Here is a 23,086-nt window from a genome sequence, read left to right as displayed (position 1 = left end):
ATGTATCAGCATCAGGCAAAGTATTCTTTTTAACGTATATTTAAGAATGAAATATAGGTAAAGAAACCATATTGTATCCATTATTTACTCGAACAGTGTCCTGTAGGTGGGCAGCTCTGGTCAGCACAGTTCAGTGGACATCTACAGTATGTACCGGAAAATCCTGTTTTACAGCCAGCTGAAACAAATAACACAAATATCATACACAAACAAGAAGTTAACAAATAACCTTTTTTTATTTAAACATATTTTATTTGCAATTTTTACAATACAAAAAAGATTGGGCACAAGTTAAAAAGCTTATATTAAGCCCGTTCCAGTTATTTTTAAACATATACAAGCAAATGGATGACCTAAGTTATATGCAGATAAACGTTATTAGATATATATAGAGAGAGAAAGAAAAAGAGAAGGGGAGGGAGGGAGAGAGAGAGAGGGGGGGGGGGAGATTATACGTATTTTGATATAAAATATATAAACATGTAATATAATGAGAATTATTATAATACTAGAGTAATGGGTCTTTTCCAGCTCAGGTGACAATCACATCTGGAACACTAATCCTCATATCATGCCATACAAACTGATCTAATAACCTTACATGATAATGCCATGGTAATTATTTTAAGCCTTGCATGTAAATTATCAAATTAAGATTAAGTGTAGCGAGTTAGCAACATGAGTTAAATACGTCGAAGTCCATATTATGGTGGAGATACTTTATTTTGCATCCTTCATGTGTTTTAAACCCTAACTAGTCATTCTTAATACTGTATTCGCTATGTAAAAGGTGCTATTAAGATTTTTCTTAAATGTGACTAACCGGTATATTTGTTAGTGAACGTTTATAAACTATCCAACTTTTTTTCCTTAATGCTTCTGATTTTCTAATATTAAATTATTATTATAATTGATATTGTTTCCTCAATTATCAAGGAAACAATAAACAACGTTCATCGTCATCGGATGAAAATGGTAGGAAAATATCTAAATGCTTAATAACTTCATTAAACTTTATTAAAACGTCTTGAAGATATAGTCATAAAACATTAGGTCTAGTGGCATCTGACATAAATTTACATATGTCTCCTATTAGGCCCCGCATTCCCAGGATCATTTCGGTTTTATAGTCTTTTATTAGATTTGTGTTACCTTCCCGAAGATATTTTTCTCTCAACATATAGTTAAAATGTATGAAAACGGTATTGTTAATTTGATTTCGAAGGAATGTATCTCTATTCTGTTACCCTTAGGCCTAAGGGGGTATCAATCACCATTTTAAGCCAAATCTGGTAAGTCCATCACAAACTGGCACACAATAACCTGTGGCGATTTAGAACGATATACGTTGTACACGGTCTACTAATGTAATTACCTTCGTAAACCCGCGTCGGGATATGGCACGCGGGGACCAAAACAAGACATTTTCTATGATTTTGTACAATAGATTAAAGATAACCCGCACCGGCAGATTGACCGCGGATTATACTTCGATGTAATGCTTGAAAGTACAGTTGATTATTGACAGTACATATGTAGTACGTACTTATCAATGTACGTAGGTCTATATATTTATATTAGTACATCTGATTCGCATGATAATTACTAGGAATGCGATTGGATAGCAGCTATGGTCTATTTTCCAACAGTTTCCTGTCCTTCGTAACTACGGGAGACTATACCTGACTACGGAAACTATACCAAAGTATATTCCCCGGGAATGAGCACGCCACCAAATATATGACGTCATAATGAATGTGACGTGACGAACTAAATCTATTATGGTCCTTTCCCTCGGGAAATGTTCTCCTATAGTGTTTTCTGGCGAGGTATAGTCTCCTCGTCTTCGAATCGGGGACCATACCTCGCCAGACAACACTATTGGAGAACAGTTCCAACTGAAAAGGGCCTTAACATAGACCGTCCCTTCTATGACGTCATACGTTTGTAACGTCACTATCCGGATCCCGGCAAACGTATTTTATTTCTCCGTACCCATCTATTACAACTCGCTTCTGAAATCAGCATTCGAGCAAGTATTTCGTCTAGAACCTTTTCGAGTGTTTTTTAGGTGTATCAATCTAAAGGTGTGACAATCGGTAAACATAGTATAATTTTAAAGATTCATGCATGAAGTAAAATCCAAGAATTCTAATAGTCGCTAATAATCAGATGGAATACACATAGATTTACGGGGACCCAAAATGAAAAAAAAATCACGTTAGTAGTAACAAATCAACGACCGTTGTCATTATAATTGTACACCTATCTTTATGCAGAATAGAAATAAATTTACACAGTATATGGATGCCGAAGGAAGTTAGTGTTGTTTTGATGGAAACATAGGAGTTTCGAGTTTCAATAGGCACTCTTCGTAAGATACCGGTATATTAATTTTCGTCCGGAAACTTACAAACAAAATTGCTGGAAAATATTTTCATTTTAATTTTTGGTTAAAATCCTTACGTATAATTTGAAATATGCTATAACGGAAAATAATCCCTCTTAATACAGTATCACACAGAGCAAATTATTTGTCTCAGAAAAAGCTGATATATTTCCTGCTGAATTAGACTCTTTTTGAAAGTTTAAGGTCAGGCCTACATATACATGTAGCTTGCAAACTGGTTTGTTATATGAAATCACCAAGATATGTAATTATTGTGTTATCTGGTATGCTCCAATAATATTATAAATATAGAAAACTAACAAGGGTAAATGAATAACATGAAACGTTGAAAAGTGCTTCGGATTTGCCTATTTTTTAAACATTTTCAGGCCAAAATTTACGGGGTATTTGGAAGCAAATCGGTCATATTTTGAAAAATAATGCGGTGAGGGGTATACATTTTATTGGCTTTTCTTACTGCAAATAAGCCAATCTTCATGGAAATTGTAAAATATCTATTCTTTCTTGAGATCATTTTTTTCAGAAATATAAAAAAAGAGACTATTTTGATACATTTTTTTTATTAGAATTGGGTCCGGATTTGATTTTAAAATAACGATATTTCGTTTTATTGTGGAAAACTCAGCTTATTGGATATAGTCATGAATTCTATATCACCTACTGAAGGTATGAACATGCTGCAGGAATATTATTTATATGTTAAGGGATGTTACAGGGAGGAAATATTATTAATTTAAAATTCCTTAAAATCCGGATTATTGTACATATCTTTAAGCAACCCTGGAAGAAAAATTAACCAGGTTACATATTATTTTTATGCGGTTTTTGTGATCAGGGTATACTTAAAATCAAAATATCAAAAAATGAATGAAATCCTTCAGAGGAAACCAGGGTGGACGGTCTACCTTAATAGAATTATAGTGATTTCATTTCGAAAGAGTTAAAGGTTTATTCAAAGACTTAGGAAGTCGTATCAATTACATATTTTGTTTAAAAATTGAATCGAATATTGTTATTAATAGCTTATGTGCATGCGCAATAGCGCATATTATTCAAACGCGGTAATAGTATACCGTTCTAAAGGCGACATTATTATCTTCTGAAAGTCTTTGTAGCTATAATATTGAAGCTAGTTGCAATTTTCAAGAAGTTACCATATTCTCTTCCCTGATAAATTCGACTACTTTATGACTAGAAGCGATTATAAGGAATTAAAGGAGTCCTGTCACTCTGATGCAAAGATGTGCAATGTTTTTGACCAGATATATTTATCGAATAATTTATGACACGTACGTGATGAAACGATTTAAATGGAATTCTTATTTTCTCCCCTGTAGGTCATTCTTATTCTCAGATATTAAATATCTATTTCTAAGATCAAAGCTTGGAGAACGGAGTTAAATCATCTTGTTGTGGACATTTAGAATGATCTATCCCAAGACAAATTTTTTGGTGACAATCATTCATGATCTCATCAGGTAGATAGATTACAATGTCTCCATGATATGAGTGTGAACTTTATTTTATGGATTTTATGTACTCATAACTAACAATTATTCACAACACCATGTCCTATATTGTGTTGTTTTCATCCAATCAATAATCAGTCATAATATATGTTATATATTTTTGAGGTAGTGGAAATATCTGCCAACTACTTACTTAAACATATCCCCGATGTTTTATCACACGTGTTAGAACTACAGCCAGTTGGACATGGTGTACAGGTAGCTCCGTAGTATCCATCATTACAGTCTGAAAAAGGAATAGCATTGAATCAAACGTCGACCAGTCTTTTGTTAGGACAATAGCTCACACGTAGTGATTAAAAATGCTTATCTCTAAAGAGTATTTAAAGTTTATTCATCTTTATTTTAAGAGAAACAAAAAAAAAAAAAGAATGACATCGCATAATCTTACCATTCATATAAAAGTTAACAGCTAATTTGGAAAATCACAGGTGACTTCTGTTATATAATCTCAGAGAAACAACAAAAAGACTTTAAAACTTCAAAAGGCCTCAGGGGTCTGAGCTATGACTAATCCAATGTTGCCCGCCTGAGATTGTAGTCAAGCGTGTTTACCAAGTGCTTATCTCTAAAAGTATCAAAAGTTCATTCATCTTGATTGTAAGAAAACGCAAAATATGAATGACATTGCGTAACTTTACTATTGTTATAGCAGAGGACCTTTTACAGCTAACATGATAAACATCGGGCTACTTGACAGAGAGACAGTAAGATATATTTAAAACTTCAAAAGACCTCAACTGAAATTAATGATTCAATGTTCCCCGCCAGACGTTGTACTCCAGGTTTCACTTTTATATCCAAAACCATTTCCAAAAACATTGCTTTATTTCGTAAAGCGTTTTAAACAACCTCAAAAGTATACGTTACAGCAAGTTTTGCCTTAAAATATTTAAATTAAAAATAATTTAAAGAAGTCTTGCAACCAAAAACCAAAAGACCGAATTTGGAGTCTTCTTTAAGCAATGTATTTTTCACGGAGGTAAAATGTTAAAAATACATCAAAACATTTTATCATTACAGAGAATACAAGGTCAAAAACATAACAATATAAGCACAATGGGCGATTGGTAAAGTTGTCATTTAAATATGAAAAAATGAAAGGGCTATGAGTTACAAATCTTTTGTACTTTTTTTACTGATATAGAGAAATGACACGTTATTTAGTTGCCAGACTCACGAGATATTTTGAGATGAGATATATTATGAGGGCATTTCATTAGATATTTTGTACTATTACTTTTTTATTGCAATGGTTCGCTCACTCCCCGCTGCCATAAACCTACACTTTTTAAATTAGGGCAAAACATTAACGTTATATTATCGGTCCATGCTGCGACACAGTGGCGAGTTTTCATGTTTACGTCATCAATATTGACGAGCATTCGATGCACTCGTGTTCATATCGCAATATAGAATGCTTCTTTTGATCTATCTAATTTTTTTACATTTGTATCTTGGTGAAAAGTAATATCAGACGTCGGGATGGAGTATATAAATTATTCCTTGTTCTGTGATTCGTTTTTAAGTAATTAATGTAAAAATATTTTGTTAATAACTGAAATTGATTTTTCCATTACGTGTTTGTTAACATTAATAATTAAAGAGAAATCCGCATGTCCATTATTGTTATTATTGAGGATACAATGATTATATTTGAAATTAAAATTGTATCAGCATTAATCTAAATATTCATAAAGATATATTTAAGGGTGAAACAAAGTGTATCTATTATTTACTTGAACAATGTCCTGTAAGGCAGCTCTGATCAGCGCAATGCAGTGGACATCTACAATATGTACCGGAAAAGTCTGCTTTACAGCCTGTTGAAATAAATAGATATCATAAACAAACAAGAAAATAACAAATGATCCTGCATTTAAGTATCATTGGTAATAAATCTTAAGGATCTGCTTTGGTGGGGTTTCAGTTTCGTTGAGGTCTCGATTCAATATCAATAAAACATAATGGTCTCTATTTGTATCCAGCTGCCTTACACTCAATATGTCAAAAGGACTTTACTATTGATCTAATTTGTTATTTGGCGGCCATTTTCAAACAGTGCATTAATTGCACTTCGTAAACAGGTAAAATTTCACCTTTTTTACTTCAACATTTTCATTTAAATCGCCTGTTCGACGACAATTGAGCTATATAAAATTAATTTATCTTTGTAGACCACTGAAAGTTTCATTGGGATGAAAATTGTAACAATTTACGTGTGAAATTATAAGCTACCGGTCCTTTATTTTAACATTTTAATGATATTTTAGTAAAACAAAATGCTGCAAAATAAAAAAAAAATGTAAAATCGAAAATTTAGGGGGCTGGGGATATATACACTGTTATTCTGAGAAGAAAGAATGGGTTGATCGTGTGAATTAATTATTTTCTTAAAGAAAACATTGATCTACGTCTTTGATTCAAAGTAGACAAATTCAAACATACCACCAGACTATTTTTATTCCATTTTAAACTTTGGTATGAACGCCCGTTTCCAAAAATATGTAGTAGAAGAAAAGTTAATCATCAGAAAAAATAGACTTTTCACCAGAACAGATCCTTAACCTTTCATGTAATTCATTCAATTAAGATTTCATTTCAGTATAGCGAGTTAGTAACATGAGTCAAATACGTCGAAGTCCAAATTATGGGCAGAAATGATTCATTTTACATTCTTCATGTGTTATAAATCCTTACTAGTCATACTTAATGCTCAAATCGCTATTTAGAATATGCTATATATCATTGTTTTTTATCTTTTGATGTGACTTCAATCTTCAACGTGTTTTCCTTCTTGTTGTTGTTCTAATGATTTTACTTTAATTTGACGGAAAAAATATCTTAATGCATAATGACTTAATTCAATTTTGAAATAAATCATGGGGAAAAGGCACTACATATTTAAATATTTGCAGAAAAATAGTATAGAAACGTCATGTCTAGTAGCATCTGAGCATTAATTAACATATAACATTTGTCTCCTATTAGGCCCCGACTTTTCTGATCGATTAGGGTCAGAGTCAGCATTTATGCAGATTGTGTTACCTTCCTGGAAAAGTTTTCTTGTTAAATAATATTGCAAACGGTATGGATAGTTATGTTTCAAAGAAATACATCTTGAGTTATGTTTCTCCTTGCGCCCAAGAGGATCCAAGTTACCATTTTAAGTAAAGTCTAGGATCCAACTCCCGGGGGTGTTTCTATCTTTATTTTTCTTTTGAACGGAGTAAAAATCATGTAATTCCAAGGAACCATACACAGCTAATTTGAAAAATCTCAGGTGACTTTTACAATACTATAACAGGGAAACAGTAACTTCAAAACTTCAGAAGGACTCAACGTCCGGTACTCTAAATAACTCAATGTTGTCCGCCAGAAGGTGTACTCCAGGTTTCAGTTCTATATCCATAACCATTTAAAAAGAAATATTGCTTTATTTCGTAAAACGATCTGATAGCCTCAGAAGTATACGATACTATAATTTTGCCTGAAAATAATAAAAATTTGAAATAATTTGAAATAGTCTTGAAATCGAAAAACAAAAAATGAATTTGGAGGTAATGAATTTTTCACGGAGAAAAATACACCAAAATATTTCATTATTATATTAATACAATGTAAAGAAACATGAAAGAATTAAAGGGACAATTCAGTCTAAGAGAACATTAAAATTTCTATTACTGGGAATTTACATCAGTCAGTTTTACTGTAATATGCCTCAAACGCCTATGGTGGTGACATGTGTGTGAAATATTCAAACTTGCTCGCTGTCCGCCATTACACACTGTGGTCGAACTTCTTTTATGCCAAACCCTGTCCCTTGCTCGTAAAGTAATGCAACTTTTGGCTAGAACTGCTCAAATCGCTCTGACATGTAGTGTGTTTTACCTTATTAGGTGAATTTTCTTGCCTAAAAATCATTTTTTATCACCTTCTCAGTGGTTATGTAATTCATTTGTTTAACGTGCGTGACTTTGGCTCGGGTATGGGTACAGAGTTAATATTGTACCTGCTTAATCGTATTGATCAACAATTTGATATTTCAACGATATTAATTAAATATACTTAACAATGTTGTGGAATTTGTCAATGTTTTACGTTATATGTTTCATAAGAAATGTGTAGAACAATACATTTAATGCTATATTTGCTTATTGGTTATGTAAAAGAATTTGCCCTGAGTGAATTGTCTCTTTAAAGCAATAGGAACTTGTTAAACATGTAATCAAAATTAAAAAAAAATCTTGAAAGGGCTAACAGTTAGAAAAATAATCAAAGTTATGTAACAAACTATTTTTGAAAATACGTTTTAATAGCCTCAAAAGTATACGTTACTGCAATATTTGTCTGAAAATAATAAAATTTGAAATATTTTAAAATAGTCCTGAAACCAAAAACCAAAAGACCAAATTTGAAGGCTTTTAAACAAAGCATTTTTCGTGGGGGTGAATTGCTAAACATACGCCATACTTTTTTTTATTATTTAGAAAACAATGTCAAAAAACCTGACAAAATAAGAATAATATGAAATCGGTACAGATGCCATCAAAAGTTTTCAAAAAATTTAAATAGCATTTTGGTACATATTTAAACAAATTTGTATTATTGTCAAGTAATTCGAAGATCAAAGCAAACTGTACTGATATAAGTAGTAAAATGACACATGACATAATTTATTTGCTAGAATCATGATATATTTTGAGATGAGATATATTGTGAGAGTATGTCATGGGGCATTGTTGTACTATGGGATTTTGTGTTGTAATGGTTTCTTCACTTGCCGTACCGTGCATCTACACCTTTTGAGTTAAGGCAAAACATTTACGTTACATCATCAATCCATGCGGCGAAACAGTGACGTGCTTTCTTGGTGACGTCATCGATATTGATGTGCGGTTGGAAAGTTTATTTTGATATTTTCATATTTTTCTTGTGTATGTTGTTCAAAAGTAATATCAGGTCTCAGGATGCAGTCAATGGATTACCCCTAGTGCTGTGATTTCGTTTTAAGGAGATCAGTATTTAAACCAATATTTTGTTAATATCTGGCACCGATTGTTTCGTTATGGGTTTTTAAGCTATGAAATTTCTTATTTTTTTCTAAAATCCACTTATCCACTGTTTTTAAGATATCGAGAACCCTACATGGACAAAACTACTTTATTTTACAGCCTACATACGTTTTAAATCCTTACTAGTCATACTTAAAACTTTATTCGCTATTTCAAAGGGGCTACGTATTATTTTTGTTTTTAATTTTTTTGTTACTATATACCTAATTCAATTTGTTTTTCTTATTATTATTGTTTTCTGTATTTTACCTTACCCCTGCGAGACGTTGATGAATAATTCATGAACATTCATGAATAAAATTTATGAATATTCTTCAAATATTCATAAATATTTTCACGCAAATCATGAACTTAAAACTTCAGGAATAATTTCGGAAAACATATTTTCATGAATATTCATGAATTCTTTCATTCATGAATTCGTGAATTATTTAAAAAAATATTCATGAACTTAAAACCATCATGAATAATCATGAATGTTTATTCGTGATAATTCATGATTTATTCATGAACTACAACTCGCAGCAGTATGCACAAACAATTCATGGATATTCATGAACTGGAACAATTCTTGCATATTAACGAACTTGTGTCGTATTCATGAAGTTTAATGAATGGAAGTTTGAGTTAGCGGCATCTGAATTTAATTAAATCTACTGAGGGGTCCAGAATTGAAATTTTCTATCAAACAAATGACAATTCTATTGGAAACAATTCAATATTTGATGAAACAGATTCTTATAATCCATATATTGATATATAACATCAGAAGAGTTTAACATGAAATCACCAACAGTTTACTGTGTTCATTATACTTTCATTCTGCCACAGATAATTGCTAACAAAATCTGTTTTCAGTGATACTCAGCAATCAATTTTATAATACATTATGAATTTGTCCAAAATAAACCTATAGTTGTAAAACATGAGAGTTTGTATGGACAATTTAATTTAGTAACATTTGACAAAAAATCACTAAAGAATTTTTATGCATAATCACTTTAGCAATATCAGTGTGCAACAATTTCCTTTTGAAAAAGAAATACAGATATATCAAAACTTGCTGAGAGTGTTCATCTGTGCTAAAAGAATAGTCATTAGTTATGCAAAATCATATTCTCTTCACTGAGAAGTTTATAGCTAAATTCGACTACTTAATGAATAGTTGCGATTTACAGGAATCAAATGAGTTCTGTCACTCTGATCCAAGAGTTGTGAAGTTACCATTTTCTCAACCCTTCCCAAAGGATAATTCTAACCAGATATGGCCAAAATCTATCGAGTAATTTATGACACGTACGTGTTTAAAACAGCTTAAATGGAAATTCCATTTTGCTCCTCTGTGCTTTATCCTTATCCTCAAATAACAAATATGTATTCCTGAAAACAAAGCTTGGAAAACGGAATTAAAATCTTATTGTGTAGAATGATCTTTCTAAAGACAATTTTTTGTTGACAATCATACATGATCTCATCAGGTAGATAGATTGCAATGTCTCCGTGATATGAGTGGGAACTTTATTTTATGGATTTTATGTAATCATAACTAACAATTATTCACAACACACCATGTCCTATATTGTGTTGTTTTTCATCCAAACAATAATCAGTCATAATATATGTTATATATTTTTGAGGTAGTGAAAATATCTGCCAAGTACTTACTAAAACATATCCCCGATGTTTTATCACACGTGTTAGAACTACAGCCAGTTGGACATGGTGTACAGGTAGCTCCGTAGTATCCATCATTACAGTCTGAAAAAAGAATAGCATTGAATCAAACGTCGACCAGTCTTTTGTTAGGACAATAGCTCACACACGTAGTGATTAAAAAATGCTTATCTCTAAAGAGTGTTTAAATTTTATTCATCTTTTTTTAAGAGAAATAAAAAAAAAAAAGAATGACACCGCATAAACCTTACCATTCTTATAAAAGTTAACAGCTAATTTGGGAAACCTCAGGTGACTTCTGTAATATAATCACAGAGAAACAGTAAACGACTTTAAAACTTCAAAAGGACTCCAGTCAGGGTTTTGAGCTATGACTGATCCCAATGTTGCCCGCCTGCCTGATTTGTAGTCAAGCGTGTTTACCAAGTGTCTTATCTCTAAAAGTATCAAAAGTTCATTCATCTTGATGTGTATTGGAAAACACAAAATATGAATGCATTGCGTTAACTTTACCATTGTTAATAGCAGGAGGACCGTTTACCAGCTTAACATGATAAACCTTCAGGCTACTTGACAGAGAGACAGTAAGATAATATCTAAAACGTCAAAATACCTCAACTGCCTATGTTATTAATGATTCCTCTGAAATGTTCCCTCGCAAGACGTTGTACTCCAGGTTTCACTTTTATATCAAAATCCATTTTTCAAAAAAACATTGCTTATTTGTTCGTTAAGCGTTTTTTTACAACCTCAAAAGTTTACGTTTAACTGCAAGTATTTGTGCCTTCAAAAATTTAAATTAAAAAATACTTGAAAAGTACTCTCTTGAACAACCTATAAAAACAAATAGACGCGGAATATGGAGTCTTGCTTTTAAGCAATGTAATTTTTCACGGGAAGTAAATGATGTTAAAATTACATTATAAATATATTTATCATTACCAGAGAATACAAGGATCAAAAACAAAAACAAATCAAAATAAGAATCAAATGTAGCGATTGGTAAAAGTATGTCATTTTAAATACCGAAAAGAAAAATGATTAAGGACTATATGGTTAACTGTATCTTTTTCATATCTGTTTATCTATGGAGACAATGTGAATTCAGTAGGTTTTGAAAACAATTTTTGTATCTGATGTATAGTAGAAATGGACACGTTATTTAGTTGCCAGATACTCACGAGATTATTTTGAGAATGAAGATATATTATGAGAGGGTATTTCATTAGATAGTTTTGCTACCTATTGTACTTTTTTATTGCAAATGGTTAGCCGTCCACTCCCGCTGCCATGAAACCTATACACTTTTTAAGTTAGGGCAAAACATTAACGTTATATTATCGGTCCATGCTGCGACACAGTGGCGAGTTTTCATGTTCACGTCATCAATATTGACGAGCATACGATGCACTCGTGTTCATATCGCAATATAGAATGCTTCTTTTAAATCTATCTCAATTCAACATTTGTATCTTGATGAAAAGTAATATCAGACGTCGGGTGGAGTATATAAAGAGTACCTCTTGTTTTGTGCTTCGTTTTAAGTATTTAATGTAAAAAAATATTTTATTAACAACTAAAATGGATTGTTCCGTTACGTATTTGTTAACATTAGTAATTAAAGAGAAATCCGCATGTCCACTATTGTTACTATTGAGGACACAATGGTTGTATTTGACATTAAAATTGTATCAGCATTAATCTAAATATTCATAAAGATATATTTAAGGGTGAAACAAAGTGTATCCATTATTTACTTGAACATTGTCCTGTAAGGCAGCTCTGATCAGCGCAGTGCAGTGGACATCTACAATATTTACCGGAAAATTCTGCTTTACAGCCTGTTAAAATAAATAGGTATCATAAACAAACAAGAAAATAACAAATGATCCTGCATTTAAGTATCATTGGTAATAAATCTTAAGGATCTGCTCTGGTGGGGTTTCATTGAGGTTTCGTTTCAATATTAATAAAGAAATAATTGTCTTTATTTGTATCAAGTTGCTTAACACAAAATATGTCAAAAAATACGTTCTCTGTAGACAGTCTATATAGAATTTTTTATACATATATTTTAAAAAAATGGCTAATTTGGTGACCATTTTCAAATAGTGCATGCACTTCGTAAAAGGGTAAAATTTCCCCCTTTTTAACTTCAACATTTTCATTTAAATCGCACTATGCGACGACAATTTCATTAATATCAAAGTCATTTCCTGCTGTAAATCATTGAAAGTTTCATTCGGATGAAAATTGTAACAATTTACGTGTGATGTTATAAGCTACCGGTCTTTTATTTTAACATTTTTAATGATATTAAAGTTATTAATATTTTAGTAAAAAAAATGCGAAAAAAAAAAAAAAAAAATCTAAAAGGTACAATAATTCGAGCACACTTACCCAATATTTCTATAGTAGTTTTAGAAGAAGTTAGTTATCAAAACGTTTTTGTGAGGCGTTGAATGTGTCACAAATCGGGAAAAAATCCCTATTTCCATCTTCAAAATTTAGGGGCTGGGGTAATATACACTGTTATTCTGAGCAGAAAAAATGTGTTGATCATGTGAATTAATTATTGTCTTAACGAAAATATTAGTGTTGTCAATTTTGCAAATATCCATATCTATCAGACAACTAACTTGGAAAATATTTTCTTAGTTTGTCATTTGTAATATCAAAACAGTGAATTTCAAGTAAAACCACAATCTACGTTTTTGATTCACAGTAGACAAAATCAAACATGCCACCATACTATTTTTTATTACATTTTAAACTTTGGTATGAACAGCTGTTTCTAAAAATCTATAGTAGAAGACAAGTTAATCATCAGAAAAAACCACTTTTCACCAGAACAGATATCAAAAAGCCTTTCATGTAATCTATTAAATTAAGATTTAGATTCAGTATAGCGAGAAGTAACATGAGTCAAATACGTCAAAGTCCAAATAATAGGCAGAATTTTTTTTTTTTGCATCATGTATGCGTTTTAAATCCTTACTAGTCATACTTAATGATCAATTCGCTATTTAGAAGGTGCTAAATATCACTGTTTTTAATCTTTTATGTGACTTACACAATCTTCAACGTGTTTTCCTTATTGTAATTATATTTTTTTATGATTTTACTTTATTTTTATAATTAAGATTGTTTCCGCAAATATTTAAAAAGTAGTAAAGTTTCATCGTCATCGAATAAAAATGACGGAAAAAATATCTCAGTGCATAATGACTTAATTCAATTTTGAAAAGAAAAATCATGGGAAAAGGGCACTACATATTTAAATATTTCAAGAAAAATAGTCATATCTTGTAGCATCTGACATTAATTAACATATGTCTCCTATTAGGCCCCGACTTTCCTGATCCATTAGTGTCAGAGTCGGCATTTATTTAGATTGTGTTACCTTCCCGAAAAGTCTTTCTTACAACATCTTGTTAAACAATGTTGCAAACGGTATGGATAGTTATGCTTCAACGAAAGACATTTTGAGTTATCTTTCTCCTTGCGCCCAAAGGGATCAAAGTCACAATTTTAATCAAAGTCTAGGATCCATCTCCCGGGGGTGTTTCTATCTTTCTTTTTCTTTTCAACGGAGTAAAAATCATGTGATTGCAAAGAACCATATACAGCTAATTTGAAAAATCTCAGGTAACCTTTTACAATACTATAACAGGGAAACAGTAACTTAAAAGCTTCAGTAGGACTCAACGTCCGTTACTCTAAATAACTCAATGTTGCCCGCCAGAAGGTGTACTCCAGGTTTCAGCTTTATATCCAAAACCACTTTAAACAGAAATATAATAGAAAATAATTGCTTTATTTCGTAAAACGATTTGATAGCCTCAAAAGTATACGATACTATAATTTTGCCTGAAAATAATAAAAAATTGAAATAATTTGAAATAGTCTTGAAACCGAATTTTCAAGGAGAAAATACACCAATTTTTTTCATTACTAGTCATACTTAAAATTTTATTCGCTATTTCAAAGGTGCTACGTATATTTTTGTTTTTAATTTTTATGTTACTATATACCCAATTCAACTTGTTTATCTTATTATTGTTGTTTTCTCTATTTTACATTACCCCTGCGAGACGTTGATGAATAATTCATGAACATTCATGAATAAAATTCATGAATATTCTCCAAATATTCTTGTATATTTTCATGCAATTCATGAACTTAAAACTTCATGAATAAGGGAATTTTTTTTTCATGAACATTCATGAATTCTTTCATTTATGAATTCGTGAACGTTCATGAATCTATTGCATTCATGTAACAATGAATATTCATGAACAACCCATTCATGAAAATTTATAAAAAAAACATAAATATTTTAAAAAAAATATTCATAAACTTAAAACCATCATGAATAATCATGAATGTTTATTCGTGATAAATCATGATTAATTCATTAACTACAACTCGCAGCAGTATGCACAAACAATTCATGAATATTTATGAATTGGAACAATTTTTGCATATTCATGAACTTGTGTCGTGATTATGAAGTTTAATGAATGGAAGTTTGAGTTAGCGGCATCTGAATTTCATTAAATCTACTGTGGGTCCAGAATTGAAATTTTCTATCAAAAAAATGACAAGTCTATTGGAATCAATTCAAAATTTGATGAAACACATTCTTATAATCCATATATCAATATATGACATCAGTTTAACATGAAATCACCAACAGTTTACCGTGTTCATTATACTTTCTTACTGCCACAGATACTTGCTAACACAATCTGTTTTCAGTGATACTCAGCAATCAGTTTTATAATACATTATGCATTTGTCCAAAATAAACCTATAGTTGTAAAACATGGGAGTTTATATGGACAATTTAATTCAGTAACATTTGACAAAAAAATCACTAACCGATTTTTATGCATCATCACTTTAGCAAAGAACTACAGATATATCAAAACTTGCTGAGTTTGTTCATATGTGCTGAAAGAATAGTCATTAGTAATGCAAAAGCATATTCTCTTCACTGAGAAGTTTATAGCTAAATTCGACTATTTAATGAATAGTTGCGATTTACAGGAATCAAATGAGCTCTGTCACTCTGATCCAAGAGTTGTGAAGTCACAATTTTTCTCAACCCTTCCCAAAGGATAATTATAACCAGATATGGTCAAAACCTATCGAGTAATTTATGACACGTACGTGCTAAAACAGTTCAAATGGAAATCCCATTTTGCTCCTCTATACTTTATCCTTATCCTCAAATAACAAATATGTATTCCTGAAAACAAAGCTTGGAAAACGGAATAAAAATCTTATTGTGTAGAATGATCTTTCCAAAGACAATTTTTTTGTTCACAATCATACATGATCTCATCAGGTAGATAGATTGCAATGTCTCCGTGATATGAGTGGGAACTTCATTTTATGGATTTTATGTAATCATAACGACCAACTATTCACAACACCATTTCTAATATTCTATTATGGCCCTTTCCCCTCGGAACTGTTCTCCTATAGTGTTGTCTGGCGAGGTATAGTCCCCCGAATCGAAGACGAGGGGACTTTACCTCGCCAGACAACACTATAGGTGAACAGTTCCCGAGGGAAAGGGCAATAATAGATTTAGTACGTCACATGACATTCATTATGACGTCATATATTTGGTCGCGAATTCATTCCCAGGGGACTATACTTTGGTATAGTTCCCGTAGTCAGGTATAGTCTCCCGTAGTCAAGAAGGACAAGGAACTGTCACAAAATAGACCATGGCTGTTATCCAATCGCATTCCTAGTAATTATCATGTGATGTACTAATATTGTGTTGTTTTTCATCCAAACAATAATCGGTCATCATATATGTTATACATATTTGAGGTTGTGAAAATATCTGCCAACTACTTACCAAAACATATCCCCGATGTTTTATCACACGTGTTAGAACTACAGCCAGTTGGACATTGTGTACAGGTAGGTCCGTAGTATCCGTCATTACAATCTGTAAAATGGAATAGCATTGAATCAAACGACGTTTGTAAATACAATAGCTTACTTGTAGTGATTGACAAATGCTTATCTTTATAGAGTATTTATCTTTATTTTAAGAGAAAAAAAAAATGAATGGCATCGCATAACTTTACCATTGTTATAGAAACAGACCGTAAACAGCTAATTTGGGAAACCTGAAGTGACTTATGTTATATAATCACAGGGAAACAGTAAGATAACTTTATAACTTCAAAAAGCCTCAGGGGTCTGAACTATGAATAATTCAATGTTGCCCGCCAAAGATTGTAGTTCAGCGTTCACTTTTATACCCAAAAACTATTTTAAAAGATATTACTTTATTTCGTAAAGCGATCTTATAGCCTTAGATGTATACATTTAGTGCAATATATGCTTGCCTGATAGTGTTGACAGTTTGAAAAAATGATTCGAAATAGTCTTAAAATAAAAAATAAAAAAACTAAAAGGAGTGTCAATTTGGACCCTCTGGCGCCAACGACCGATAAGCGTTATTTTTTTGGTTACAGATACCCAGGGGTAAGGACATCCTGATATGACTAATGATTAAGGTCAGGTCGAAGTGCCTTGTACGTTATCGGGGGGTTGATTTTTCAGGAATTATAAAGCATTGAGATATATTGCAAAAAGAAAATAAATAAATAAAAAGAAAGAGTTAGTGCAACAAAGATGACAAAGTGACTAATTTTGTAAAAATGTCAATTCTATAAGAACAAAAATTAATCTGGTGCCGAGATATATCAGTGAAGCGGGAGCAGGTTAGTAGTGATGGGTAAGGTGAGGGGGGTGAGAGGGTGAGTTTTTATGATTTGTATATTGTGTATACATGTATATACACTGTATCCGGTAATTACATTCTCTCAAATGTGATTCATTGCAGAAAAAAACAGTAGTATATTAGTCATTTATTTTACTTTTGAACATAATAGTACATATATTGGTGTTTTAGAGTAAAAAAAAATAAATAAAAAAAGTAAAATAAGTCAACCCCTCACCTGCTCTCCTTTCCCTCAACCAAACCCATCCCATCCTTAAATCCGGAATATAATATTTTATATATATTGCTCAGTGCAATATGATTTGATATAATACTTTATTTTACACTCCGAATGCGATTAGTTTCTTACTTGTCATACTTAGTACTTTATTTGCTATTTTTAAAGGTGCCATTTAGGTTATTTTTTATAATTAATGACTTAAATCAACTTTGAAAATGTTTATTTTTCCGCGAAGATTCACGGGAAAATGTCCACTATATAATTAAATATTTCCTGAACAAAATGCCATTTAAATCTTTATCTCTAGTAGCATTTGATACAATTACATGTCCCCTATTGGACCCGCCTTTCCTGTCATCAATTATTATCAAAATGTTAGCATCCAGGAGAGGTCTTTTTTTTCATATGTTAAAATACACTGAAAGAAGGTATGGTTTGTTGGATTTTAATGGAATGTACATTTATTTCCGATTTCATTTAAGCCCAGGACGGTCAGAGTCATCCTTTTAAGCAAAATCGAGCATCCATTCCCGGGGGTGTTTCTTTTTTTTTTCTTGTGGCCACAGTGGCTAGTAGTGTTTAATATATTAAAATGATCCACTAGTTGTGCAAAATATACTCCCTTCCAGCTAAATTCCACTATTTCATGATGAGTAGCGATTTAAAGGAATTTAATGGGTCCTGTGACTCCGATCAAAGGGGTCACCAAGTCATCATTTATGCTGATCCTTTACCCAAGGACGATTCTGGCCAGATTTGGTTAAATTCTATCTAGTAACTTATGACACCGTCCAGATCTATCGCAAAACACAAACGCTTTGGTGACACATGTATATTTTGTTACTCCCCGGGTTTTTATTGGGTTTTTGCTAATTACATTATACTGAAGGTTGCAATATTTTGTTAATATATGGCACTAATATTTCCGTAACGGACTAATAAGCATTATAAGATGAAATAAAACGACTTCAAGTATTAAAGCTACTAGGATTATATTTATGACATTAAACATGCATTAATGAATAACAATCGCCATACATGAACAGCTGTGTTTTATTTCCCTTGTACATAGTGATAGTACTGAATCTAAAAATGCATTAATATTAAACTAGATAATCATTAAAATATACTGAAAAATTTTAGAAAACAAAATGCATATTTACTCAAACAGAGTCCTGTAGTTGAGCAGCTTTGGTCAGCACAGTTAACTGGACATTTACAATATGTACCGGAAAATCCTGCTTTACAGCCTGCTGAAACAAATAAGTAAACATTATAAACAAATAGCATGATAAATGACGATAATGCATTTAGTTTATGATTGGTAATCAATATGAATTTTAAGCCTTACATATAAATTATCAGATTTCTGATGCATGTATTGTGACAAAGTCATATACGTAAAAGTCCATATTATGGTCAGAAATCGTTTTATTTTATATCCCACAGTTGATTTAAATCCATGCGTTTTATATTAGTACGGTATTCGCTATTTAAAACGTGCATTGTATTTGGCTCAAAAATGTATGTGATGCTTCTCTTTTATACACAACTCAACTTGTTCTCCTTATTGTTAATGTATCGCCTGTATTACTTAATTAATTTATTACTTAATAATTATCGACTTTCTGCAAATAGTAAAATTGACAGAGTTTTCATGGAAAATGATGACTCTATTCAACTTTTGAAATATCTATTTTTCCCGCCAAAATTCTTGAGAAAAAGTCTTAATATTCACTAAGTATTGGATTACTTTACTGAAAAAAAGTTATTTAGAACTTTACGACTAGTAGCATTTGAAATATGTCTTTTAATGGGCCCTGCCTTTCGTGGCCCAACAACATGTATTCAAGTTTTGGTATCTTCTCGCACACGTTTTCCTGACAGCATCTTGCTATAATACACTGTTTCACAAAAGAATGTACATCTATTTCGATTACCCCTCTGGCTTGAAGGTATCCAAGTCACCATTTTAAACAAAATTTGGCATCCATTCACAATGACGTTTTTTTCCTAGTTTGGCTACAATTCGTTACAAATTGGCAAATTATATTGAGTAACGATTTATAAGAGTTATCTCTATTTCCTCTTTTATGAGAGTTCGTGGTTATACAAAGTCGTATTCCCTTAATATTTATTGGTAAATTCGACTACTTCGTTATTAATAGCTCCGATCCCGGGGGCTCCAAGTCACTCTTAAAGCAATTCCGAAGGACATTTCTGATCAAATTTAATTAAATTCCATCTATTAATTTATGACAAGTACATAGTAATCGAATTAAATGCATTGCTTCTATTCTTCTTGTAATTTGTCCGTTCTCTCAAATATCAAAAAGGTATTCCAGAAAAAAAATCCTTGAAAAGGGAAGTGAAAAGTGTAAATTGTGCATCATCTCATCAGGTAAAAATATGGGAAATATTGATGCTGGGGTTCCACAAGGTTCCATCCTAGGCCCTCTATTATTTTTGATATACATCAATGATATTGCAGATGTGTTTGACTCCGCGTCGCGTCTTTTTTGCAGATGATACCTCTCTTCAATGTTCTTCCTCTTCTTGTCTCGAAATTCAAACAACTTTAAAGAAAGACCTTGAATCATTAAACACCTGGGCAAAAATATGGCTACTGTCTTTTAAACCAGATAAAACCGATGTTCTTTTTATTTCTAACAGTAATGAAATAAATGAATTATTAGAATTAGAATTTAATGGTAATATTTTAGACTTTACCGACCGTCATAGGCATTTGGGTGTGGTATTCAATTCTAGTGCCAAATGGGGAGATCACGTGGAAGCAATATATTCTTCAGTAATGAAAAAGTTAAATGTGTTGAGAAAATTGAAATTTTTAATAAAACGTGACGCTTTGCTCAGAATTTATCGCGCTTTTATTTTACCTGTATTAGAATACGCATGTGAATTATGGGATGGTTTTTCAAACTCAGACTCTAGAATAATAGAATAATAACCGGTCTTCCCTCTTATGCAAGTATCGATTCTCTATATTTTGAAACTGGTTTTAGAATCTCTATCTTCTAGAAGGAAAAGGAAAAAACTTCATCTTCTCTATAAAATGCGCACAAATCAAACTCCTGATTTTCTTACTTCTCTACTTCCTTCTACCGTTCAAGATCAAGCTGCCTATCCATTAAGAAATAGAGATGACTATAGAATTCCGTATTTCAGACTTTCATCTACAAACACTTCTTTTCTACCTTCTACTCTTCGCTCTTGGAATAACTTAGAAAACTCTGTTAAGTCAGCAATATCATTGAGCCTTTTTAGAAATTCACTAAAACCGGTTTTTGAATCTTCTCCTTCTTACTTTGGCATTGGTGACCGGAAGTTAAATATATTGCATACAAAACTTAGACATCAATGTAGTTCCCTAAATTACGATTTGTTCAGGATAAACCTTGTGGAAACTCCATGCTGTAACTGTGGACATATTTGTGAGAGTGTACATCACTTTTTTTTCGAATGTAAAATTATAATGTTGAAAGGAACTTGCTATTGGAAAACCTAAATAATATGAATTTAAATGTTCCTATTAATTTAAATTTAATCTTGTTTGGAAAAGAGGATCTGTCTCTGGAAACGAACCCAGGAATATTTTTATATGTTCAAAACTTTATTAAAATTTAGCAAAATATTTTAATATCTTTATTGTTATACACCTATCAGTTCTTTTCGATATCTCTTTTGTGTATTTTTGTGTTATCTAGAAATCGACTTAAATCACGTTATTTTAGATATTATGGCAAGTTGGTACTAAGGCGACGATTGCTTATGGATTTGATGGAAGACCTGAACAGCTAGGAGAAAGATTATAGGAGTGTGATGGACATGCTGTTAGAGGGAAGGCAAAGAACGAGATAATTAGTCCAACTGTTACCGCAAACTATTATTTATTAATTAAGTCGATTTAGTATTACAATTTCAAGACATTGTATTTTCTCCCTCTCCTTACTCCTCTCTCTCTCTCTCTCTCTCTCTCCAAAGTGTTCTTATTTACTATTTAATCATATTTATATATTTCATTACTTTGCATATCATGTTTGTATTCGTTCTGTATTTTGGAAAGGGTGGCAATATAAGTTGCATAAAACTTGTAACCAATCTTTTGTATATATTTGCAATAAATATTTGTTAAATCAAAGGTAATAATTTCTTTTTGTTAAAAGAGAAAAATGTCTATTCGCGCAAAAGCAAAGCTGACGGATGTGAGAAAATGTTCATTAATCTAACAATACCTGGACAAGCCCCAGATGAACCATCAAAGGTATTCCCCGCACAGTTTGGAGGGCATGGAACGCAAACATCACCCGATCTGTGATATCCAGCCGCACAAGTAACTGTATCGAAATGCATTTAACAGCAGAAAATGCAATAATTGTTTGTAAAATGATTCTTTAATGAATGTGGTTATATTTGATATAAAGAAAACATCGTATATGGTTCTAAATTAATTAATGAAATGGATTTGAATGCATGTGTACGTCAATGGTAAACATTCTTATCTCAACAATGAAAATTATATGAATGACATTATAAATTGACAGCATGGTCGTAATGGTGCAACTAACATAGAAGTCACATAGAAGCCAGGCTACGGATTGTTGGATTTAAACTGCGAGTTTTCATGAATGCAAAAATGCTGTAAATAATTGCACACTTTTAATTCTTCATAAAAGTGTCTGATACTGGCAATATAGGTGGGGCTACCAACGTACGCGCGTTTAAACTAAATCAGAGGATATTTGTTTAACTCTGATACTTCAGAAGGGTTGTTGGTCATCAGCTTGGGATGCATTCGAGGCTTATGTCAATAAATATAAAAGAGTTACTTCAAAGGTGTAGAGATTTTGTTTTTCCTTTTTATTTGCACTTCAATGAATGAGGGAATTGAAACATGTTAAATCATTGTATTCTCTTATGCTGAATTGTCAATAAAAGAAAGAGTGCAAGCCCAACGTGAAAACTTTTCAATATTACGCACGATGAAAAGGCTTGCGCCACAATACGCATAACAATACATGTCACAAGATAAAAGCCAGTTCGGGAAATGTTCTTGTTCTTGTTAGGGCTTTGCAAATAAGACGTTTGACGTCTGCAAACCGCTAACGTCATGTTGTATGATAACCAGTCCATCTAGTCGATCCCCACGTACAATGTAACGGTGCGTTGTTCATATCATTGTATGATATGTAATATCTAACAAAACTGTAATTAAATTAGTTTACTTGTAGACACAATCAGGTTCAAGCTTTAACATATTTCATACTTACTGCATACCCCGGATGTTGAATGACATATGTTACCGAGACAGTACAAGCAGTTATTATCACAATGTCCATTTCCAAACTTCCCGAGAATACAGCCTTCAATAAAATTGCCAAGCAT

General features: G+C 31.9%; 1 protein-coding gene across 1 annotated transcript in view; it reads right to left on the bottom strand.

Moving 5' to 3' along the window:
* LOC138326138 (multiple epidermal growth factor-like domains protein 10) overlaps positions 1–23,086 on the bottom strand; it is a 26,534-nt gene extending 3,448 nt beyond the window's left edge. Inside the window, exons 1-9 of the mRNA XM_069272267.1 lie at positions 22,972–23,086; positions 21,937–22,038; positions 18,847–18,936; positions 16,567–16,659; positions 12,446–12,529; positions 10,680–10,772; positions 5,679–5,762; positions 4,073–4,165; positions 89–178 (exon numbers count right to left, since the gene is read on the bottom strand). Coding sequence (XP_069128368.1) covers positions 89–178; positions 4,073–4,165; positions 5,679–5,762; positions 10,680–10,772; positions 12,446–12,529; positions 16,567–16,659; positions 18,847–18,936; positions 21,937–22,038; positions 22,972–23,086 — 844 coding nt within the window. The remainder of the gene's footprint in view (positions 1–88; positions 179–4,072; positions 4,166–5,678; positions 5,763–10,679; positions 10,773–12,445; positions 12,530–16,566; positions 16,660–18,846; positions 18,937–21,936; positions 22,039–22,971) is intronic.

Source organism: Argopecten irradians, chromosome 6 (assembly GCF_041381155.1).
Source record: "Argopecten irradians isolate NY chromosome 6, Ai_NY, whole genome shotgun sequence".
In the NCBI taxonomy this organism is placed as follows: domain Eukaryota; kingdom Metazoa; phylum Mollusca; class Bivalvia; order Pectinida; family Pectinidae; genus Argopecten; species Argopecten irradians.
The sequence above is the reverse complement of the archived record's forward strand: the minus strand, read 5'-3'. Positions and strand labels throughout refer to the sequence as shown.